Source organism: Ictalurus furcatus, chromosome 1, assembly GCF_023375685.1.
Source record: "Ictalurus furcatus strain D&B chromosome 1, Billie_1.0, whole genome shotgun sequence".
NCBI classification, from domain to species: domain Eukaryota; kingdom Metazoa; phylum Chordata; class Actinopteri; order Siluriformes; family Ictaluridae; genus Ictalurus; species Ictalurus furcatus.
The window spans coordinates 8,585,325-8,611,257 of NC_071255.1; the positions used below are offsets into that span (position 1 = coordinate 8,585,325).

At 40.3% G+C, this 25,933-nt stretch overlaps 1 protein-coding gene across 2 annotated transcripts; it reads left to right on the forward strand.

Moving 5' to 3' along the window:
- osgin2 (oxidative stress induced growth inhibitor family member 2) lies at nt 1-25,915 on the forward strand. Of its 2 annotated transcripts, XM_053623366.1 has the most exons (7): nt 1-83; nt 394-443; nt 3,545-3,631; nt 3,722-3,858; nt 4,266-4,457; nt 21,631-21,722; nt 22,047-25,915. In XM_053623366.1, the coding sequence occupies exons 2-7, from the start codon at nt 407-409 to the stop codon at nt 23,323-23,325; spliced, it is 1,824 nt and encodes a 607-aa protein (XP_053479341.1). In that variant the 5' UTR covers nt 1-83; nt 394-406; the 3' UTR covers nt 23,326-25,915. The 2 variants fall into 2 exon arrangements, with proteins under 2 accessions (XP_053479341.1, XP_053479331.1); XM_053623356.1 differs by lacking the exon at nt 394-443 and having other exon boundaries at nt 8-83.
- The last annotated feature ends 18 nt before the right edge of the window (nt 25,916-25,933 follow it).

Sequence of the window (25,933 nt, forward strand, 5' to 3'; positions counted from 1 at the left end):
CGGAGATCTGAAGACATAAATGAAAAGCCATCAATTCGGTGTCAAATTGGTGTCGCACAAGAAGTGCGATTACTCCGGACCAGGTGAGTGTTTTTTCTTTCCTCTCAGGTGCAGTATAATTCCGAACCCATAATTGCATAATTATAAATAAGTAGTCTGAGATTTGGAGGTTCCTGAGATATTCTCTGTTATGGAACTCTAACAAAAATCATTGCTTAATAGATTACTTTGTCACATACTTGATCATATACTGTGTCAAATATTTTGCGGATACATTATGATAGATTATAAAGGATTTTAGTTGTTTAGCCACTTATTCTTGAATCATAATGAATTTGATTAGAAAATGAAATTACTCAAATATACATCAAATGTACATTATTCCTTTTACAGCACTTCCATTAACATGTTACAGCACACTGTGAGGAGGAATATTGCTGTTGGTAAGCCATACTGTAATATGAAAAACACAGTGCTAATGTGCCCATGTGAGACGCCACTGTGAATGTGGTCAAGAGACTGTTAAAATGGGGCAGTGGGCTGGAAATACCAGTTCCCAAACTTGCCAATGCTCTCACTCCTCTCAATCCAAACCATAACACACACACACCGCCACAGCAAACACCCACACACTTGTGACATGACAATTATGCCTGGAATCTCAAGCCCTAGGTTTGCAATGAGGAAGCAACTGATCAAAGAAAAATAGATTGACCACAAATGTCAGCATGGCAAGCACATTTTTAAAGTAATCAAGAACATAAACATAGGCAGGTGAGGTTAGAGGATGACCAGAGGTGTGACCATGGGCCAACAAGTGAGACATTGAGCATGCTCGGATAATGGGGTTGTCTAGCTCTGTTAAAACTGTGTAAGATTAGTTTTGTCATGAAATGGCTAAGCATAAATGCTTTACTCCTGATGTAGTATTTTAGCAAGGAGCAGGTCCATATCTAGACACACTGATAACTGTTTATACAGCGATATTCAACTTGCATAATATTAATATAATGGACTCTTCAAAAAAAACTGCCAGAAAACAACTATTTTCTAAAGTACCTTAATTAGGCCAGCATTACTTGCAACCTTGGCAAAGGTCATGTTCAAATATAACCCTGAAGGAACTCTCAAAGATGATGCCAGTTGTGGGCTTCAGTTAAAACGCTGCCCAATGATAGAGATACAACAATAACAACAACAATAATAATAATAATAATAATAATAATAATAATAATATCATGTATATTGTATTGGTACATGCTTAGTCCTAGAAATTGCCTTACGTATGTGTGTGTGTGTGTGTGTGTGTGCTGTAGTAACTGGCCCAAATGTTCACTTGTGTATTAAAGAGGCTGTTGTATGGTAGGTCAGAGCCAGGGTGAGCCATCTGTTTTATGTACTTAATTATTGTTGATACTAATTCTAAGAGATACTCCTTAATATATCTCATCTTGGCAATCTAAAGTTTAATTTTTTACTGAGACGGTCATGTCTAATCGTGAGTCTGTATTCAAGGCTTAATTTTTTCCCAGTCATTATTTACACAATATTACAGTTCTTCAGAATGTGCCATGTTGAATCCTTCAGATAAATGTAATCTGTAAAGTTGAGGGATGTTTAAAAAAACAGCTGCTTCATTCCACCACTTAACACAATTGTACTCTTCTAAAGGCACAATAGACTTCTTCACTTTAAGATCTAGGTATTTTTATTTTACTAAATGAGTGTTCTGGGTTAAACAGTTCACTTTATTATAGACAGCCACAGGAAGCCTTCTTAGGACTGTCACAATTTATAATTATATAATTATCACAATTATTTGAGGTAATTATGATTATTTTGGGGGATTGTATCAGATTTAATCAAATCACTGTGCCATCATATTTTAATAATTATTTTTAGCGTAAGTTCTAAAAAGCAATAAATATAGCTGTAAAGGCAATCCCACTAACATCATAGTTGACGATATTTAGAACAAATTTTTTGCTATGTACTGGCCAGTAACATAATAGAGTGAAATGAAGCAATCAAGATGTGACTGAAGTGTAGACCTTCAGCTTTAATTCAAGGGATTTAGCAAAAATATTGCATTAATCGTTTAGGAATTGTAATTTTTTACATTTTCACAGGCTCAAAAGTAATTGGACAATTGACTGAAAAGCAGGTTCATGACCAGTCGTGGCCTGTTTCATTGCTATTTTATGACAGATTAAGGAGATAAATGGTCTGGAGTTCATTCCAAGCATTGAATATGTATTTGGTAGCTGTTTATGGGAACTCGCTATATGCGGTCCAAAGAGGTGTCAGTGGAAGTGAAGGAAGCCTTCATTAGGCTGAAAAAAACAAACACACCTATCAGAGGTATTGCAGAAACTTTAGGAGTGGCCAAATCAACAATTTGGTACGTTCTTAAAAAGAAGGAATGCACTGGCGAGCTCAGGAACACCAAAAGGCCTGTAAGATCATGGAAGACAACTAAAGTTAATGATCGCAGAATCCTTTCCTTGTTGAAGAAAAATCCCTTCACAACACCTAGCCAGTCAAGAACACTCTGGAGGAGGTAGGCATGTCATTGTCTAAGTCTACAATCAAGAGATGCCTTCATGAATGTAAATACAGATGGTTTACCTCAAGATGCATAACACTTAACACTTAAGAACAGAAAGGCCAGATTAGACTTTGCTAAAAAATACTTCTTTTAAAAAAAAAAAAAGAAAGAAAAAAAAATAACAGTACTGATGCAAGATTAACAGAATGACGGGAGGAGAAGAGTATGGAGAAGGAAAGGAAGGGCTCATATTCCAAAGCATACCACATTATTTGTCAAACATGTGGAGGGAGTGTTATGGCATGGGCATGTATGGCTGCCAGTGGAACTGAGTCACTGGTGTTTATTGATGATGTGACTGCTAATAGAAGTAGCAGGAGGAATTCTGAAGTGTATAGAGCTATACTTTCTGCTCAGATTCATTCAAATGCTGCAAAACCGATAGGACAGCACTTCACAGTACAGATGGATAATGACCCAGAACATACCGCAAAAGCAACCCAAGAGCTTCTTAAGGCAAAGAGATTAAATGTTTTTAAAAGTCTGATGACCTCTTAAATTAAATGTTCTAAAATGTCCGATTGAGTATGCTTTTCACTTACTGAAGACAAAACTGAAGGCAGAAAGACCCACAAACAAGCAGCAACTGAAGGCAGCTGCACTAAAGGCCTGGCAAAGCATCTCAAGGGAGGAAACTCAGCATTTGGTGATGTCCATGGGTTCCAGATTTCAAGCAGTCATTGACTGCAAAGGATTTGCAGTTACAGTTGAGCCTGTGAAAATGGAGGGAATCTGTAAAAATGGCTATAATTCCTAAACAGTTGATGCAATACTTTTGTTAAATTTATTACATTTTTGTTGAATAAAAGTCTACATTTCTATCACATCTTAATCTCAAATTCATTAGGGTGGTATAATTATGCAAAATAAAATTAAAAATTGTGTCAGTGTCCAAATACTTTTGGACTTCATGTAACTGATGTCTTATTCACACAGTGCCAGCTCAGGCTGTAGCAATGCCTCTTCTGGATGAAAGCCCTCTACTCAGAGACTGCCCTCCAACTGTTCCAGTCATAATCATTGGTGAGTAAAGAACATATACAAAAAACTGTCTTATACTAGGTACAGCAGTTTTGGAATTTTGGAAGCTAGCATAATGTTTCTTCCCCTCAGGAAACGGCCCTTCGGGTATCTGTTTATCATATCTACTGAGCGGCTATGCTCCTTACTTAGATCCAGCAGCCGAGCATCCTAATCCCATACTTTACCAAAAACTACAAAAGGCTAAGCATCTGCCTATTATAGAGCAGGTAAGTCAGATATTGGTGTAGATAACAAAAGATATCACAAAACATCATTTTCTGGTCCAGAAATATTAAAATATGCTTAACTGGGTATGGTAAGTTTTAAAACAAACATACAAGATGCAAACCAGAGAAACCATTTTCTTCCTCTTTTTTTTTTTTTTTTATTAAGAAAGAAATGCAATTAGCAAAATGTTACAATAAAAATATTGTAATTTTATGAGTTATTCTATGTGAAAGTGTTACTGTTTTAACAGATTGCTTATAACAGTGGAAAATTTTCACATTATTTCATAGTTTCATCGTCTTTGAAATCAAATTTAGCACCGGTTTAATAATTCCCATCAGGTATGCAAGCTTAACATGAAATGAAATAAACATACATGAATAACTGTGTGTGTGTGTGTGTGTAGGATCTGGAATATCTGTGTGAGGGTTTAGAGGGTCGTTCAGGCAACCCAGTGGCTGTACTATTCGATACATTACTTCACCCAAATGCTGACTTGGGCTTCGAGATTCCTTCAGTACTGCAGTGGAAGCTGGAGAAGCAGCACCACATCCCCCATGTGGTACTAGGCAAGGGCAAACCAGGAGGAGCCTGGCATGTGAGTGACTTTTTCCAGTTGACCAAACAAGCAATGGCTCCACTGCCTCATCAATTTAAAAAAGAAAGAAAAAAAGAATTGTTACTATCCAAAATTCATAGAGTTCCAACAGTGTTGCCCAGATTTTAGTTGAGCTTTACATTTCCTAATTGATATGTCAAAATGATTAAATAAATAAATAAATAAATAAATAAATAAATAAAACTGTTGTAGCTGAAATAAACCATTAGAATATCCAAAGAAATTTCAAAATAATGTTTCTTTTTTCTAATTCATTTTGATAACTGGGTCATTTATCACAATGAGTAAATATAAGTTTATTGCTTTGGTTGGGACTTATTAATCTTCAATGTGTCTTATTTTATAATTTGTTATTTGGTGTAATGCTTTACGCTATAAGTCATTATTAACTTAATGAATAGGCTCTATTTTCAGTGTGAAACTGCTGTTTTGGGGAGGAAAAAAAATGTTACGTTGGTATAATAAAATAAGTGGTGTCATAATATGAAGGCAGTACCTGTCACAAAGGATTTCACTTTGCCACAGTCTAAAGACAATATTGAGAGCATTACAGGAAGTTTTGTACTGTCTGCTATACCACAACTGAACTTCAGGGTGTGCACTTTAGTTAACATGGTATACGTTACACTGCCTGGCCAAAAAAAAAAAAGGTCACTGTTTGGATTTAATTATAAGCAAATACTTAAGAGCCTATGATTGAATCATTTTTGCAGTGAGTAATATGTTTCAGCTGGCAACAATTCTTTTAACCCTAACTGATGTAGTGTGTAACTTCTCACTTTGTAAACAACCATGTAGGAAAACTTATCGTATGGTCGGGGAAAAGATGTTACTGTATTTCAGAAGGGGCAAATTATTGGCCTGCATCAAGCAAAGAAAACAACTAAAGAGATTGCTGAAATCCCTGGAATTGGGTTAAGAACTGTCCACCGCATTATTAAAACCTGGAAGGAGAGTGGTGAACTGTCTACTTTGAGGAAGAAATGTGGTCGGAAAAATGAATGTTCAAAATCTTGAATAATCGTGATTGGAGATCTTTAAAACACTTGGTGAAGTCACATCGTAAAAAATTGACAGTGCAACTCATGGCTATGTTTAATAGTGAAAGTAAGAGCATTTCCTCATGCACAATGCGACAAGAACTTACAGGATTGGGACTAAACAGCTGTGTGGCCTAATCAGTGTGAGGCTAATCAGATAAAAGCTACTTAAATTTGCTAGGGAGCATAAAGATTGTACTGTGGAGCAATGGAAAATGTTATGTGGTCTGATGGGTCCAGATTTACCCAATATCAAAGCAATGGGTACATCAGGGTAAGAAGGGAAGCACATGAAGCAATGCACCCATCATGCATAGTGCCTACTATACAAGCCTCTGGAGGCAGTGTTATGATCTGGGGTTGTTTCAATTGCTCAGGTCCAGGCTCAGCAACATTATGCGGCAATAAAAGGAAGTCATCTGAGTACCTAAATGTACTGAATGACCAGGTTACCCCATCAAGGGATTTTTTTCTTCCCTGATGGCGCAGGCATATTCCAGGATGACAATGGCAAGATTCATAGGGCTCAAATTGTAAAACAGTGGTTCAGGGAGCTTGAGGAATCATTTTCACACATGAATTGGCCACCACAGAGTCCTGACCTTAACCGCATTGAAAGTCTTTGGGGTGTGAAAGACTTTACAGACTTCACAGAGTGGTTTGACTCTCCCATCCTCAATACAAGATCTCGGCCAAAAATGAATGCAACTCTGGATGGAAATAAATGTTGTCACGTTGCACAAGGTTGTCGAAACAATGCCATGATGAATGCAGACTGTAATCGAAGCTACAGTAAAGGTGGTGTAAGGAAATTTTAGAGTGTGCGACTTTTTTTTTTTTTTTGGCTAGGCAGTGTATTACAAGCAGATTGTGCATACAGTCAATTCATTTGCCATTCTGTTGCTTGCATTGGAATGAGTGCTCCAATCTGCAGTTGTTGACCCCTCTGTGATGGAGCTTAATGAAACCTTCCTCTTGGCAGAGAGACTCATAGGCCAGGATTTGTAAATCAATCCAGTGAAATCTACCTATGTGTTAGCTTTGCTCTTTGGGCCTGTAGCTAAAGAAGCCCTGAAGAGAATGACACAGGTTTCAGAAACTAGAATCCAGCAGAGTCAAATGGATAGGCCATATAAAACCCTCAAATGACAGCTTGTCAAGTCATTTCAATGACCAAATGACATTCAGTAGTTCAGTAGGAGTTCAGTAGGACTTGTGCAAGCCCAAGTCATGTTCTTGGGCCCCTTCCAGACACGTAAACAGCAGTGACCCTTGCTACTAAAGGGGTAGCAGAGGTCTATGACTGCCCATTAGGCTTCTGAGACCATATGCAATATTCCATTGTCCTGTCATCTCCCCTAACTATAACTGATTGATGATAGCATTGCCCATGGCATTGGAGGGGTGTAAGCTGACTCATCATAAGCTGTCCCACGACTGTAGTGTCATCAGCAATCTTGATGATGTGAATAGAATTGAACTTTGCAGCACAGTCAAAAGTCAGCAGGGTAAACATGGGTGGACTGAGCACACAGCCCTAGGGGGCACCAGTGTTGGTGGTGCTGTAGTTGGAGTTGCCAATGACAGACTGTGGTCTCCTGGTCAGAAAGTCCAGGATTCAGTTGCACAGGGAGGTGTTTAGCAGGCTCAGCTTTGTTGTCAGTTGTTGTGGGATGATTGCGTTGAATGATGAACTGAAGTCTATGAACAGCATCCTTACGTAATTGTCCTTTTTGTCCAGATGGGTCAGAGACAGATGGATGGTAGCAGATATGGTATCCTCTGTTGAGCGGCTGGGATGGTATGCGTACTGAAACGGGTCCAGTGTGGTGTGAAGACTGCTCTTTATGTGTTTCATGGCTAGCCACTCGAAGCACTTCATGATGATAGGTGTGAGTGCAACAGGCCGGTAGTCATTCAGGCAGGACACAGATGATTTCTTCAGCACAGGGATGATGGTGGTCGTCTTAAAGCACTCTGAAACAACTGCTTGGCTCAGGGAAATGTTGAAGATGTCTATGAGGATATCTGCAAGCTGATCAGCACATTCCCTGAGCACCCGGCCAGGTATGTTGTCGGGACCTGCAGCTTTCCATGGGTTGACTCCTGGCAGTTTTGTTGACATCTACTGCAGACAGACAAAGTACTTGGTCAGTGGGAGGTGGGGTGGTTTTCCTCACTGGCATGTTGGTCTGTGCTTCGAACCGTGCGTAGAAATCATTCAGGGTATCTGGGAGTGAGGCGTCATCATCATCACAGACAGGTGGTGTAGCTTTGTAGTCTGTGATGGCCTGAATACCTTGCCACATAAGCCTTGTGTCCTTGGTGTTTATGAAGTGACTGTGGATTCTTTCTGCGTAGTTGCGCTTTGCCTCTCTGATGGCCTGGGACAGACTGGCCCTTGCTGTGCAGAGGGCTGCCTTGTCGTCAGACCTGAAGGCAGTGTCTCGGGTTTTCAGCAGCAGTTGCACTTCAGCAGTCATCCACGGTTTCTGGTTTGCACGTGTGCTGATGGTCTTGAAGGAAGTTACATCATCTGTGCATTTAGTGATGTAGCCAGTTACTGATGCTGTATATTCTGTCTGTGCTGTTGTGGTATGTAGCAGCCTCTCTAAACATATTCCAGTCCTGAAGTGCTGAGATGGCGCTCTCAGACCAGGTTCTCACCTGTCTCAGAACCGGTTTGGCACGTTTCAGAAGTGGTCTGTATGCTGGAATTAGCATAACAGAGATGTGGTCCGAGCCACTGAGGTGGGGGCAGGGTGCAGCCTTGTAAGCACCATGAATGTTAGTGTAAACAAGGTCCAAAGTGTTTGTACCACAGGTTGACAATGAAAAATCTGTTGGGGTGCGCTGTCTGTAAGTTACTGATAGCTCCGTTGAGTTCACTTAGCATTTCCTTAATGTTAGCGCCGGGTGGAATGAACACCGCAACAATGAGCACCGTGGTAAACTCTCTGGGCAGGTAGTATGGTCGGCATTTCACAGTCATAAACTTCACCAGTGACGAACAGTAGCTTGAAACCCTAACGGCATTCCTGCACCATTCGTTGTTTATGTAGACACACAGACCATCGCCGCAAGTCATTGCTGCTATCCTGTCGGTGCTATGTGCGGTTAGCCGGGCAAGCTGAATGGCTGCATCTGGAATGCTGTCATTGAGCCATGTTTCCGTAAAAATGAGAACACAGCAGTTCCTGATTTCACGCTGGGTAGTTAGCTGTAGTTTGAGTAGGTCCAGTTTATTGTCAAGAGAGCGAAAACTGGAGAGGAGAATAGATGGTAAAGCTGGACGGCTTGGGTTAGCCTTTAGCCTAGCACGGATGTCGGCTCACTTTCCACGATTCCGGTGCCTCGCACACCGTTTCCAGCATGCTCTCTTCCGGCCAGTGGTATCAGGCAATACAGCAGTCACACGGCCTGGTTTGCATAGTAGCCTGAGGTCTCGTAGCTCATCCCACAGCCCATCGTTTATTCTTCATGAGCTTTGTTCTCCAATGTTCAGCAGAATTTGGTGATTGTAGACATGTACACCAGTGCTTCCGATGTATGTCTGTTTAAAATGTTTCCAAATTGGTGTAGGCTACACGTAACATGCACCATACTAGAGGATCCGATGTGGCCGCTGCATACTACTGCATTGCCATCTTGGTTTACCGCCATTCTTGGTTCTTTTACATCCACTTGATGTAAAAGAAAATGTGATTCATCAGACCAGGCCATGTTCTTCATGGCCCAGTTCTGATGCTCACGTGCCCATTGTAGGTGCTTTCAGCAGTGCTTTCAGCACAATGCCAGTCCTAGCCCATTTGGTGCCCTAGGCAGTATTCATCCTCAACTGCCTATAATGCCTAATGGAGTGTCCAGCGCTGAGTGGACACATCCATATCTGACACATCAACTTCAAGAACTGACTGTTCACTTGCTGCCTAATATATCCCACTCATTTACAGGTGCTATAATGAGATAATCAATGTTATTCACACTGATCTATGTATGTCTATATCCATACATTTTCTATACTGCTTATCTTACACAGGCTCATGGGGAGGCTGGAGCTTATCCCAGGGGGAAGAAGGCGGGGGATACCCTGGACCCTGGCAGGGCACAATGGCACACATACTCACACACCCATTCCCACACTATGGACAATTTTAGAGGTGCCTTTCAGCCTAGAGCACTTATCTTTGGACTGGGGAGGAAACCCCCGAAGCATGGAGAGAGCATGTAAACTGTACACACACACACAGGGTGGAGATGGGAGGCAAACATGCTAACCACTAAGCCACTGTGTCCCCAATTTCCATTTTCAATTGAAACTTACTAATGACACAGTTTGCATGATCCATTATCAGCATTTTACAAAATGAAATGGAACAAAATTAAACATCCAGCTTTCAATGGTGTAACCAATGACTGTATATCCTACCCATATTTGTCATGGACATGTCCTTTCATGCCAGGAGCATGCCCAACATATTTTACATCTTCCTGCCCAATATACATTGATTTTGCTGAAAGTGTTATTTACAATTTATTGGTCTATAAAGTTAGAGAATTTAAAAGTGTGCCGGTATTGTACAGAGGCAATATCCACAGGGCATTTGTTCAGAACACTTGACTAAGATGTAATTGTAAATGAGGGGGTTTTTTTATTAAAAGTCTTTACACCAACAACATGGATACAATCAAGTTGGTTTATACAAATTGACCCTTTAGGTTAATTTGTGTGTGGTCTCTTTGATGCAGACACACAGTCAGCATTAATTAACACGTACGAAACTGTTTAAACAACGCAGAGTGAGGGAGATTCCAACAAATGAAAAGTATAGGAATAGGCATATTTCTGTGTAGTATCGAGTATAGTACTAGGGTCAAAATGTCCTAATCGGGGTCCTGAGAATGGCAAGTAGGTGGGCTACTTATTGCCTGCTCAAAACCTGCATTGGACAAATGGAACAAGGTGAAGTTAGCAGTCAAACCCAAAGATATGTGGCCTTTGTACAGCCACCACCAAATCTGTGGTACAGATTTGCTTTTGATAGGCCATCTATCCACCATCCTTAAGAATTACCCCTGCCCAACTTGAGTCTGATTAATCTTGCTACTGGACAGAGATACATGCTATCCTTCACCAGGACTTTGGCAGTCCTGGCTCTTCCTCCTGCCTTGGATGGCCTTGTCTGTACCGATGAACCAGAGGGCCCTTGGGGCCGGAGGGTCTACAATCATCACCACTGTACCAACAGCCAAATCCTTTTTCTCCTTCAAACACTTCTGGTGAGACGAGTGATAGTAAGTAATAATTGATTAAGTTGGCACAGAACTGCTTGGCCAGGACTTGGCTGTGCCTCCATCTCTTTGAACTCATTAGCTCTGACTCTAGATATACTTCTTGCAGTAGAGAGGCATCAGACAGCCCCATCAGGAGGATGTTTGGAGTGACTAGGTCTGGGTCGAAACGCAGTGTTTCCTTCAGGATTTTGTGAGACCTCTGGCCCTCTAGGGGGGTCCTGGGGCATGCTCCCCATGAGAAAATATTGTACATTTTAAGTTAAAAGTTGAGAGCAAAATTAAGAGGCTAGAACTATGAAGAACTTTGTGCTGTTGTAAACCATTTTGTGCTCTAGTAGTAATTTAATCATAAACACATTGGTTGTATAGATATGAATGGTGATGATACGGCAAAAAAGTCACAGCCACAAAGCATGATACACAAGACAGCGTCTAACGTGGTTCACAAATGGTCAAAACACAAAATTGACTTTTATATATATATATATATATATATATATATATATATATATATATATATATATATACAGTATCTCACAAAAGTGAGTACACCCCTCACATTTTTGTAAATATTTGATTATATCTTTTAATGTGACAACACTGAAGAAATGACACTTTGCTACAATGTAAAGTAGTGAGTGTACAGCTTGTATAACAGTGTAGATTTGCTGTCCCCTCAAAATAACTCAACACACAGCCATTAATGTCTAAACCGCTGGCAACAAAAGTGAGTACACCCCTAAATGAAAATGTCCAAATTGGGCCCAAAGTGTCAATATTTTGTGTGGCCACCATTATTTTCCAGCACTGCCTTAACCCTCTTGGGCATGGAGTTCACCAGAGCTTCACAGGTTGCCACTGGAGTCCTCTTCCACTCCTACATGACGACATCACGGAGCTGGTGGATGTTAGAGACCTTGTGCTCCTCCACCTTCCGTTTGAGGATGCCCCACAGATGCTCAATAGGGTTTAGGTCTGGAGACATGCTTGGCCAGTCCATCACCTTCACCCTCAGATTCTTTAGCAAGGCAGTGGTCATCTTGGAGGTGTGTTTGGGGTCGTTATCATGCTGGAATACTGCCCTGCGGCCCAGTCTCCGAAGGGAGGGGATCATGCTCTGCTTCAGTATGTCACAGTACATGTTGCCATTCGTGGTTCCCTCAATGAACTGTAGCTCCCCAGTGCCGGCAGCACTCATGCAGCCCCAGACCATGACACTCCCACCGCTATGCTTGACTGTAGGCAAGACACACTTGTCTTTGTACTCCTCACCTGGTTGCCGCCACACACGCTTGACACCATCTGAACCAAATAAGTTTATCTTGGTCTCATCAGACCACAGGACATGGGTCCAGTAATCCATGTCCTTAGTCTGCTTGTCTTCAGCAAACTGTTTGTGGGCTTTCTTGTGCACCATCTTTAGAAGATGCTTCCTTCTGGGACGACAGCCATGCAGAATAATTTGATGCAGTGTGCGGCATATGGTCTGAGCACTGACAGGCTGACCCCCCACCCCTTCAACCTCTGCAGCAATGCTGGCAGCACTCATACGTCTATTTCCCAAACACAACCTCAGGATATGACGCTGAGCACGTGCACTTAACTTCTTTAGTCGACCATGGCGAGGCCTGTTCTGAGTGGAACCTGTCCTGTTAAACCGCTGTATGCTCTTGGCCACCGTGCTGCAGCTCAGTGTCAGGGTCTTGGCAATCTTCTTATAGCCTAGGCCATCTTTATGTAGAGCAACAATTCTTTTTTTCAGATCCTCAGAGAGTTCTTTGCCATGAGGTGCCATGTTGAACTTCCAGTAACCAGTATGAGGGAGTGTGAGAACGATGACACCAAATTTAACACACCTGCTCCCCATTCACACCTGAGACCTTGTAACACTAACAAGTCACATGACACCGGGGAGGGAAAATGGCTAATTGGGCCCAATTTGTACATTTTCACTTAGGGGCGTACTCACTTTTGTTGCCAGCAGTTTAGACATTAATGGCTGTTTGTTGAGTTATTTTGAGGGGACAGCAAATTTACACTGTTACATAAGCTGTACACTAACTACTTTACATTGTAGTAAAGTGTCATTTCTTCGGTGTTTTCACATGAAAAGATATAATCAAATATTTACAAAAATGTGAGGGGTGTACTTACTTTTGTGAGATACTGTATATAAATTAAAAAATGTATTGGATGAGGACATGGTATTGATCAACTCTCCCTATGTTCCTATTGGCAAACTGCACCCTGAATTTGGACATTTAATTTTCCTGGGCTTTGAGAAAAACAGTTCTAATGCCCTTTTGTATTTGAATTCCTCTGGTCTCGGCCAATTGATGGAGACCCTCAGGCAGGCAGCCAGGTGTTCTCCTTAAAGCCTGTTAAAAAGGGCCGATTTGACTTGAAAATGAAGGTAACTGCAAATTAGCCAAATGAATGAAAATAAAAAATGCATTTGGAGCACACTGTTTGTATACTTCTTTAGTTAAGAAGAACATGCAGTTTATCAATGGGTTTAAATGTTTGGCACACATTTCAACTTCAGTTATACTGCCTTGCATCAAGCTATGCATGAAAATTTGAGATTAATACTGTTTTTTGTTCAAGACTCTAAAACTCAAAAACTAACTTACAATTGTGATCTGATATGGATTTTGAGGGTTATATGACATTTAATGTTCATCAGATCTCATCATTTATTGGAAAATGTATAGAAATGATGATTCTGTCTAAAGTAATGTGAAGCAAACATGTGGGAATCAATCCAATATTTCTCCAAATGGGGAGAAACCTATTGAATGGAGAGTGAGAGATGCTTTGCCGAAGCAATGGCACAAAAAAGAGATCTTTTATGTTATTTTGAGAAGTGTGAAAATATTTTCGGTTCATTATGAAAATGGGCGTGACAAATTCGACTGTGGTGGGCTGCTGCAGTTCGGTGTCAGCACCCTTGAAATTAGTTCCATAATAACATAGAACCAACCCAGCAAAGTGGCATCAGGAAAGCGTCTGAATCCATACTTGAAATGAGGTCGATATGGACCATTTTGTTGGTAAGGCACTTATACCCCAATGTTTCTCATTTCACATGCTTACTATGATCAGGAAGGGGCCAAAGCAGTCTATACTTGTAGAATACAAGGTGGGCAAAAGAGCCTCCAGCTACAAGGGGCAGGATTGACCCTCTGCCTCTCTAAGTCTCTAGGATCCAGAAGTGCTTTCTGTTCTCTGGAAATACCCTCTCTGGGCCAGAGTGATGAAGCTGGTTGTCATAGTGTTTAATGAGAAATTGGGTGATTTGATGTGCCGGGTCCAGCACAATTGAGTGTTTGGCATTCTGGCTTAGATGCTCACATTTCCAGAAATGGCCTCTGACATGCATGAGCTGGGTGTTGGTGTCATATTCTGGGGCCAGTGTCGCTAGCCGGCTACTTGTAGAGACTGCTTTTCCTGCCTGTAATTGGGGAATCTCAAACAGAATGTTTTCATTCTGATCTCAGTATAGGACATCCAGTTCAGCCTTTCTGAAGTCATCAGCTAAAAGAGGACTCATTAAGCGACTCCATGAAGCAACTGGGCTGCTGTTTCTACCACCTCCAGGAATGTGCTTTGCTGGATGACATTGAGGTTAAGTAGCTCATGATCAGCTCTTATGGCTCTCCAGAAATTTGACTTTTGCAGCTCTTCTGTGACATCAGAAAGTGCTTCTGCTGGTCCTCTAGCACAATTTGACTCTGTTAGCCAGAGGAAGGTTGCGCCTTAACTCCAGTGGTTGTGCTTTGTTAGCTGTAACAATGTCCTGCCTTATGTGATGCCATCAGCTGGATTACTCTTAGTCAATAGCACGCCACGCTTTAGCATTGTTTAGCTCCTGGATTTCAGCAATACTAGTGCCCATAAACACTTTGAACTTGCAGGATTCTGACTGAAGTCTTGTAAGGACTGTCACTGAGTCTATCCAATATGTATAGCATTCATATAGTATTCTATCTGGCCGTGATTGTAGCAAGGTGTATCAGACTGGTAGTGCCATATCAATCCTGACTTAGACTCATGCGGTAAATGATTTATGATGTTCAGGCAATTGCTAGCCCACTGATGAAAGTCAAGTCTATCCTCAGTAGGGTGACCAGACGTCCTGCTTTGTGTTGTAATGCACAGCATTTTAGTCCTTTGTCCCACATCCCACAACTTGAGATGATGTTCCGCATTTTGATTGGAAATAAAGCGTTAACTCAGTTTTGAACAGTCTAAGTGTGGAAACGTGGGCATGCTAGAGCGGCGGTTTGTGAATGGAGGGCGGAGCCGGAGATGGTGAGTGGTAAGTATTGCACACCTGCGGGGAATTATAGTAATGATCGTTCTGTGTTGCAGTGAGCCAAGGCGAGAATAAAAACGGGAGAGACGGCTGCCTCGAAAGACAAAGAGAGCCAACCAACAGAGTGTGTGTGCATGTGTATCTATAAAATAAAACCGCTTGAAAAGCAAAAGATAAAGAATATAGCGCCTTTTGAGTTGTTCCAAGCCTGCCTCCAGCTTCCTCATTCCCTACCTGAATCTAGGAAAGTGTTACACTAAGGTTTTAGTTATTTTTTTCTCATGTTTCTACTATAATATCTCAGTAAGTTATAAACCAGGGTGCGGTGGCCAAATCTAGCATTCATCTAATGGCTCTGAAGAAAGTATTAAAGCCTGTCATCAAAGGGTTGTCACCTTTCACTCAAACTGGACACAAGTGAGGTCAAGCCATAGAAATCCTTTTTTTTTTCATTAATTTTTTTTATGCAGTAATGTTGTCTTTGTTGCATTGTTTGATACCAAAGACATAAATAAAAAATGGGCCGAGTGTACGTGTCTTATTAATTTAGATAGACATCAAAATGGTAGGCCTTTCGGTGTCGGAAGTATGTCCCACATTGTCCTACACAGACTTACTACTTGTGTTATGTCCCACAATTGGTCTGTTTGCATCTGGTCACACTAATCCTCAGTGAGAAGGTTGCATAGCTTACCCACCAGATGCTTTGCCTCTTCACCAGAGAAAAGGCTTTGTAGATAGTTGTCTACATAGAAACACCATTCCACTGATGTGCACATATCTTCTCCAGGCTCAGTGTGGTCTATCACATGTTTCTGCATGGCAAACATGGCACAGCTGGGGCGTGAGGTTGTTCCAAATGGGAGGACTCCATAGGAATCCTAGGAGAGGCTGATCATGTGACAGGAGAATAAGCTGATGGAACTTACCTTTGATCTCACTGCTTATTGCAAAGGGATGTTCCCAGAAACAGAGGACTCAGAGCAGCATGGCACCCATCACAAGTCCACGTAACAGATAATTGTTCAATATAGTGCCCTTATAGTTCTCCCTATAAGAGAAAGAGTAGCAATTCTATTCTGGTCTGCCAGGTAATTCCTCTGGAGGAATTTTCCTCATGTAGCCTGGCTCCTGGAACACAGATAGCTTAATAGTGCTTTTGGGGGTAGGTAGTAACCAATGGGGTAGGTCTCTTTTCCACAACATTGGAGTGGCATACCATAAGACTCTGTCTTCATCAACCCCAGCTGTCTTATACTCCAGTATTTGAATGGCCTCTGTATCCTGTCTGTCTGAAGCGAGTTAGCAACTTTTTGCTTCTGTAATGCAAAGTGTCTAGCTACCAAAGTTTCTGTTCCTGACTGAATCGCTCAGAGGCGGAGGGTATGTCTGTGCACATCTCATGTCAGGAGACACTGATGAGATGTAAAACTGTGCTTCAGATGCTTGGAGGGGCCTTGACATGACCAACCCAGCTGAGTATTGATTGCATCCTCCAGGGGGCCCAAATGAACTGGATCAGTTGGAGATATTAGATGTGGATGGTCATATCCAATGAGCAGTTTCTCACTGTACACTTGTAACCAAGTGTATCAGACTGGCAGTGCCATATCAATCAAAGAGTGCATTCTTCTGGGCAGTGTCTTGGTTAAACCAGAGATCGGCACTTTCCGATAGACTCTTGCAGTAGATGACTAATGAGGTTTGGGCAGTTGCTAGCTCACTGATGAAGATCAATTCTATCCTCACTGAGAAGGTTGCATAGGTTATATGCCTCTTCAGTAGAGAAAATGCTGTGTAGACAGTTGTGCACAGTTGATGGGCTGTAGAGACAGGCTCTTGATATTATGACACATATTCTTGAGGGCTGCAACTGGGTAAGTGTGTGAACCAAGTCCAAGCTCTTGGAGTGAATGCTCTATGGATGTTGAAGATCTTATTAGGTTGGTTAGCATGTGAAACTGAGAATAACACTGTGGCAGTAGGGATAACATGCAGCACATCTTCTCAGACTTGTACACAAAGTTAGATCTTCAGGAATACCTTCAAGCCCAAGCTGCTGAGCTGCCTCGTAGAGCAAGATGGTATGCTCTGATCTGACATTTAACAGAGACTAAGTGTCAGGTGAGTTATCACCATTTTGTAAATGACCAATCTCATCACTAGTAGCACCTTACTGCTTCCTGTGGGTCTGTCCATATACAGTGTTTTAGAGGTGGAGCTTATCGGCCTGTTATGTGTAGGCCCAGTAGTGTTCTTCACCGTGATACCTTCTGCACTTGTTCTAGATGGTGCTTCTCACAATTCTTGCACTCGGCTTTCAACATGCACTCAGCTGGTCGGTGTTCCCTTGCACATTTTCAACATCTCTGATTGGACCTGATCCACCTCAGAATGGGCAGAATCATTCACAAGGCTTTTCAAAAGGTTGCTCATCAGAAGAGGTGGCCTGCATCACATCTCCAGAAGCTCGTTTAGGCATTAAAATGAGCCTAATTCTTAAAAAATTGCAAAGAAATCTCAGCTGAGGTTCTGTTCAAACAGTTTACAGCTGAACAATGGATTTGCAAGTTGTCAACATTTAATATTGGGTACAAAGTTTGAAAGATGTCAGATGCAGTTTACTGTGCTATAGTTCCAATAAGAGCTCAGGTGAATGTCGGAAAGTTTATGCACATTCATGAGGCTAGACTGTCATTTCTAGCTGTTCATCAGCCTACCGGAAAATTGCCAAATGCAACACCCTTTTAATCATCATCAAACAACTCCAAAATTTGAAAGTCTGCACTTTAAGCTCATGTTTATTACTTAATTTCAACTCCAAATATACTGTTGTAGACAGCTAAAATAATGATGTCCAAATACGTATGGACTTGACTGTACAGATACATACAGTAACCTCAAACATATGGGAATGCAAGGCCAATTCTTTTGTTTGTGCTATAATATAATAGTAGTAGAGGGAAATTATTAGGGAAAAGTATAGAGGGAAAGTCTATCAGAGTCATTGCATAAGCATTGGGCATAGCTAATACAACAATTTGGAATGTCCTGAAAAAGAGAGAAGGTGTACAGTGGTGTACTAACAACTAGTCAAAAACAGGTCATCCAAAGAAAACTACAGCAGTTGATGACACAAAAATTGTGACAACTATGAAGAAAAACCCAAAAACAGCAGTGAGTGACCACCAAGAACCTCTACAGGGCGGGGTGAAGGTAAAATCCACCGTTTTAACAAGACTTAGAGAAAAGAAATATAGAATAGGCCATACCACAAGATGCAAACCACTCATCAGCAGTAAGAATGGTAAAGTCTGATTGGAATTCGCAAAGAAATACAGAGATTGTCATATCACAGCAAACCAGTGGCTACATTTCCCATCCTGCACTGCGGACTACAAACATGGCCACCATGGACCGCAGTGCCCAGAACACTCATTCATTCTCATACAATTTCACACACTCACTCCACAGTATAAAGAGACTGTTTTCTACAATGTCTTAGTGTTACCTAAAAGTATTAGTGTTACCACTGTACCAAGCGATATTACCCTGTTCCTCGTTTTGTTTCATGGTTCTTGATCTTATTCTCGTTCTCGATTCTAGTCTTGTCCTGTTTATGCCTGTTTGCCAATCACCTGACCCTTTGCCTGTTTCTTGACCTCGCTATTGTCTCGTGTTTTAGATTTGTCTGCCTGTCTATCTCTCATTAAACTCTTACCTGCATTTACATCTGTCCTACCTTCATTACAAGGAATACGTGACCGAGATGAGACACAAAAGTTATGGAAAGGATCTGCACATGATCCAGATGTTTTTTTCTTGTCAGTTTACGTATTTTATTTTCTAATTTTTGTTAGATTGTACAGCACTTTGGTCAGCAGTGGCTGTTTTAAATGTGCTTTAGAATTATAAGTGCCTTGCCTTGATGCCATTATTGCAAGCAACAGATATGCAACCAAATATTAAGGTGTTAATTACTTTAAGACTATTTTGCTCATCTAAAAATTGGGAGGTCTGCCACCAAAGCTGCCATGTTCTAAGTTATTTAACACATCTAGACACATCTCATATTTATTTTTTTTATCTCAAACCCCAATGTCTTCAGTGTATACCAAAAACAAAATAATTGGCCTTGCTGTTCCAATACTGACAAAAGAGTTTTAACTTACTGAACATAAACCTTGTTAAAATCAACCTTAAAAACAGCATTCATACATGCCAAAGCTTTGTGTGTAAGCTTTATGAACTATGAGTTTTTTCTGGAGTTATTTTCTGATTATGAATATATTTTATATTTCAGCCACATTGCATATCATTACACACATGTAATGTGTGCTCATGTAAATGCACACACTTCCATGCATATTGGTTAAAATAAAAACAACCTTATCCATTGAAATAAGCCTGCTTTTGGAGCAAAGATGTAGCCTGGAGTACACTTGAGACTTGGGACTCAATCCTGGTTGCGTTGCTCAACAAGAACTGCTTTGATAAGGCACAAGTGGCTTAGCCTTGTCTGGGAATATAGTGAGTTCAGCTTGAGTTCCAAGAGATTCATTGCTGTTGGCCATGGAATGTACATGTATACATATAGTGCCCTCCACTAATATTGGCACCTTGGTAAATATGAGCAAAGAAGGCTATGAAAAAATGTCTTTATTGTTTAACCTTTTAATCTTTTGTTTAAAAAATCACAAAAATGCTCTCATGGATATCAAATTGCAAACAAAACACAGGTTTATGAAAAAAATTAAGTATAGGTGTTCAACAATTATTGGCACCCTTTTAGTCAATACTCTGTGCTACCTCCCTTTGCCAAGATAACAGTGCTGTCTTTTTGTTGGAGAATACATGGCAAGGGATCTGAGACCATTCCTCCATACAGAATCTCTCCAGATCCTTCACATTTTAGGTCCATGCTGGTGGACTCTCCTTCAGTTCACCCCACAGGTTTTCTATGGGTCTTTATTAAGTCAGGGGACTGGGATAGCCATGACAGGACCTTGATTTTGTGGTCAGTAAACCATTTTTATGTTGATTTTGATGCATGTTTTGGATCATTGTCCTGCTGGAAGATCCAACCACAACCCATTTTAAGTTTTCTGGCAGAGGCAGTCAGGTTTTCATTTAATATCTTTTGATATTTGATAGAGTCCATGATGCCATGTATCCTAACAAAATGTCCAGGTCCTGTGGCAGAAAAACTTTAAAAAACCACCACCATATTTAACCGTGGGCATGAGGTACTTTTCCATATGGCTACCTCTCTGTGTGCACCAAAACCAGCTCTGGTGTTTATTGCCAAAAAGCTCTATTTTGGTTTCATCTGACCATAGAACCAGATTCTATTTGAAGTTCCAGTAGTGTCTGGCAAACTGAAGACGCTTGAATTTGTTTTTGGATGAGAGTAGAGGCTTTTTTCTTGAAACCCTTCCATACAACTTGTGGTGATGTAGGTGACTTCAGATTGTAGTTTTGGAGACTTTCTGACCCTAAGACACAAGTAACTTCTGCAATTCTCCAGCTGTGATTCTTGGAGATTATTTGGCCACCCAAACCATCTCTCAACCTTCACAGTGTGTTGAGACAATATAGACACACATCCTCTTCCAGGTGGATTGATAACATTTCCAGTTGACTGGAACTTCTTCATTATTGCCCTGAAGGTGGAAATGGGCATTTTCAATGCTTGTGCTATATTCTTATAGCCACTTCCCATTTTGTGAAGCTCAACATCCTTTTGCCGCACATCACAGCTATATTCCTTGGTCTAACCCATTGTTATGAATGACTAAGGGAATTTGGCCTATGTGTTACCTCATATTTATACTCCTGTGAAATAGGAAGTCATGGTTGAACAATTTCCTGTTCCTAGGTGTGCTAAAAAAAATTTAAATATCAATGGGAATATACTAATATATTTTTCTCATATGAATTCATAGGGTTGCCAGTAATTGCCAGACATTTTTTTTTATAAACTTGTGTTGTGTTTGCAATTGTTTGATATCAATGAGAGCAGTGTATTTTTGTGAAAACCTTTTGAACAAAAGATCAAAAGGTTAAACAATAAAGACAGTTTTTCACAGCCTTCTTTGTTCATATTTTATCCAAGGGTGCCAATATTAGTGGAGGGCACTGTATTTCAGTTTGTATAAAAATACTTTATATAGGCAGGAATTATCTAACATATACTAGGGAATGCAAAGTAGGGAATCTCACACTATGATTGTTGAGTGAACTTAGATTTAAAAGGTTTACTGTGTTTTTGTTGTTGTTCTAATCCATAGCAAAAATTATTTATCACATATTGCTGGGCACACCAGGCCAGTACGCAGTGCCTCGGTTTTGAATCAAGTTGATTGTAGTCTTTGAAAAGCATGGAAAACATTGTCCCATCAAGAGCTAGTATAGGCTGTAGTATCTGATAATGAAAGCACTTAGCAAGATGTAGAGCTTTTCTCCCTTTTTGATTTTCTTGTCCTTATTTGTCTCCTAGGCAATGGAAGGATCTATTCTCACCATTAGTCTGGGGATTTGGATGGAGCTGCCAGGGGTCAACTACAGGGACATTACCCCTGAAAAAAGGAGGTACTAATTAAATACCTTAAATTATTATTATTTTTTTAAATGTGTACTGTATTTGAGTGTGCAACCTGAGTGTCCAACCATGATGTGCTGTTACACTTATGTCATCTTATGTCACTTCCTGCAGCATTTGGAAATGTACCCTTAAGGATTTTATCCCTAATACTAAATATTATCAATAATAAGTTCATTAATCATTGTGTGTTTTTGGTATGGAACCTGCAGTTAGCCTTTTATTACAGTGTGAACCTTATCTGACAAACTGTAATGGATACTAGTACCAATTGTTGTGGTGATTCTTGATGCAAGCTTTGGTCTTTCCTGTAGGAATGTGACCAATGACCGGGCCACTCCAGACGAGCTCTCCTCCTACTATAAGAATTATGTAAAGATCATGGGCCTCCAGAAGAACTTTGTAGACAACGCCTATGTCACCTCGATTCAAAAACTCCACCGTGGTCATGACGTTAGCTTTGAAAAAGAAGATAGGATTGAAAATGACACCAAAAACGGTCAGAGGAACAGAATAGAAAATCGGTTTGACCCCTGTAGTCAAAACAGAACAGAAAACAGTAACAGTGGAAGGGACAAGGAATTGAAGGGTTTTAAAAATGCAACAGAGAATGAAAGAGGTAAAACAGGAGAGGAGGATAGCAGGAAAAAGAAGGACATGGAGGACATTAGAGACAGCAGGATTCCTCAGGGGTTTTCACAGGGACTATGGGAGGTCAGGGGTTACCAGCAGCTTCAGGGTGACACCCATATTCCTTTTAGCCTTTTTGCTGAGAATGTTGTCTTAGCAACTGGGGCATCTGACTTGCCAGCTCGCTTAGGTGTGGAAGGGGAAGATTTTCCTTACGTGTTCCACAGTGTGTGTGATCTTGGCATAGCTATCAACCACCATGAGAACCTGGGCCCTGCTTCTGACCCAGTCCTGGTGGTTGGAGCAGGCCTTACTGCAGCTGATGCTGTGCTGTGTGCCTACAACAACAGCATTCCTGTGCTGCATACATTCCGTAAGCAAACCGATGATCCCAGTCTAATCTTCAAACAACTACCGAAAACGATATACCCTGAGTATCACAAGGTCTATCACATGATGTGTTCTCAGACCTACCTGGCAAGCCCCACTGTCAACCCTGGTGCCAACCCTGCAGTTCATAATGCTTCCACAAAACTGCACCAAGACTACACCAGCTTCCCTGAGCACTGCGTGCATTCTTTTCAGCCTGACATGCACTGCATATTAAGGGGATCGAATGGCATTCTGAGAGCCTTCAAAGTGTCAATGGTGCTGGTTCTTATTGGAACCTATCCTAGTCTGTCCTTTTTGAAGGAGCATGGTCGGTACCTGGGTTTGGACCCCAGCAAGCCCATCTCCTGTAGGCACAACCCAGTGGATATAAACCCATACACATTTGAATGCAGTGCTGAGCCAGGCCTTTTTGCCATGGGTCCCCTGGTTGGGGACAATTTTGTGCGTTTCCTCAAGGGAGGTGCTCTGGGCATTGCAAGCTGCCTGGCCAAGAGACTGAAACAGATGAAGAAGAAAGGGAAACTGATTGCTGATGAGGATGATAGTAGAGGAGGAGGGGGATTTGTCTGAAGTCTATGGAATAATTTGTATAAAGGAAGTGCCAAATTATTTTTAATAGTTAATGGAGTGAGTACATATATTTTAATTATACAGCTTTCTTAACATTTTTAAAGTAAGTAAATTATGCATATGACTGTAAGCTATAGGAGAATATTAAAAAAAAAAAAAGGACCCATGACAGCTGTCTAACAAAAAGGGTAACACAGGTATTTGGAATAATGTGCCAAATTTTTAAGTTACTCAGGCTAATGTTACAGGTTGTCATGATGTTGCACATACTATAAATTATGTTTTGTTTACTTGTTATTACATGCTTTAAGACACCCTTCACAGTTAAAGATCCCCTAACTGCAACAAAACACAAATGGTTTTTAGTCTCATGCAAGCATGAGCAGGCAGTCAGATATGAAGCTCATGGGACAAAGAAAGGCCATTAACAAGCTGCACTACATGTTTACAGCATTCATTCACTCATCATTTTTAACTGCTTTATCCTGGTTAGCGTTGCTGTGTTTTAAATGACTCATTTGTTTACACAGTGTTTTGAGAAACAGAACCAATTAAGTCCATTCGAAAATATCACAAGCAGGTGCACAAACAAAAACAATGATCAGAATTGTTCAAACTTTCTATGAGAGAGGGAATTTAGAATTTAACAAACCTGTGAATTATGGAATAATCAGAGTTGGGTATAACGTGTTACAAAGTAACATATTACTGTATTCTAATGACTTTTTCTGATAACGCAGTAATGTAACGCATTACATTTTAAATGTATGTAATTTGATTACAGTTACTGGTGTCAATAGAATTATGATACTTGCGTTACAAATTTATTGTTAAGAAAATAATATTAAGTAAAATGCATTTTTTAAATAAAATCGCTCTCAATTCTGCCAAACGCTAACTCACAAAGTCAGTGTGAGGTAAAATGGATATATATATTTTTTTAAACCAGTAAAGGGGTTTAAACTGAAACACTAACATCCTCTGATGCTGAGCAGGAAAACAAGGTGTGTAAATGTCTATATGAATTCCTGTTTTTGTGAACATGATATGAGCAGAGCATAAGGAAAGATAATGTACTCTGCATGACACTGTAGCAGCTAAACCCATACAATGATAGCTTACTTGTGCCTCCCCTTGGCTAGCGACACCACACTAGCCTAGTTAGAAAAGTTTTATATTTTATCGGTATGGTTGTCCTACAAACAGTGACAACACGAGGCAAGTTTTTATGATAAATCCTACTTTTTCTGATCGTACATTGGCAGACTAAAATTACTGAAAGAGTTTCAATTTTTAGTGTATTTTTGTAGGTTTGATAGGTTTTGATTAACTTGAAAAATAATTAGTAATATGATTACTTTTTACATGCAGTAATCAGTAATGTAATCAAATTACAATTTTAAAGTAGTAATTAGTAAACTGTTGTGGATTACTTTTTTGAGTAAGGTTATTCACATGAAATTTTCACCAGACATCAGTATTAAGTCAAGAAATCTGGAAATATAAAGAATTCACTGCATTGAAGTCCATAAATAAAGTTATGTGTAATAAAGTGGAATGACACAGGAAAAAAGTATTGAACGCGCTAAGAAAAAGCAGTTCTCCAAGGCAAGATAAGGCAAGGAACCAGCTGAAATCTGTAAGTAATTATACCTCCTATCTGTGCAAATTAATATCAGCTGGGTTAGTAAACTGATGGTCTATAAAAAGGCTTTTCATTACCAAGGTGTCACACAAGAAACATCTCAGGATGGGTAAAAGCAAAGCGCACTTCCAAGACCTTCACAACCTTATTGTTGCAAAGCATATTGATGGAATCGGATACAGACGTATTTAAAAACTTCTGAATCCTCCAGTAAGCACCATTGGGGACATTATCCGCAAGTGGAAGCAACATCACTCCGTCATCAACCAGCCATACACAGGAGCTCCTCGCAAGATTTCTGTCCATTAAGTATTAAATAAATTTCAGTTAGCGTGTTCAATACCTTTTTTCTGTGTCATTCCACTTCATTACACATAATATTATTTATGGACTTCAATGTTGTGAATTCTTTATATTTCCAGATTTCTTGAGTTAATACTGATGTCTGGTGAAAATTTCATGTGAATAACCTCATAGGAAATATATTTACTGAAACAAATGTTGACACGTTCAATACTTATTTTCCCCACTGTATATAATAATATATAATTATATTTGATCTTACAGATTTTTTAACCAACTTTTGTCCTATACTCTATGCCAGGTTGTGTGCCTATCACCAAAGGGCTGGTTCCAGCCAAGCAGGAACGTCATCTGATTCCAGCTATTTAATCATTTGATTTTGGTCTCTTGATGACTCATATTTGATAGCACACCTGTCCTTTTAGATAAGACTGAAGAGCCCTGCTGACTACATTAATCTTCCCATGCCTTACAACAAGTAAGGTATGTAGCATAGTCGCCTGAAGAATATGTAAATACAGTCAAGTTGCCAAAATCAAAATAAGGAAATCAAATGTGTTCCAAACTTGAACGAATTCTGAATTAAATTTGTGTGACTGCTCAAACTTGTACAATAAAAAAAAAGTTTTGATACATGTTTTGTAAACATTACTTTATTAG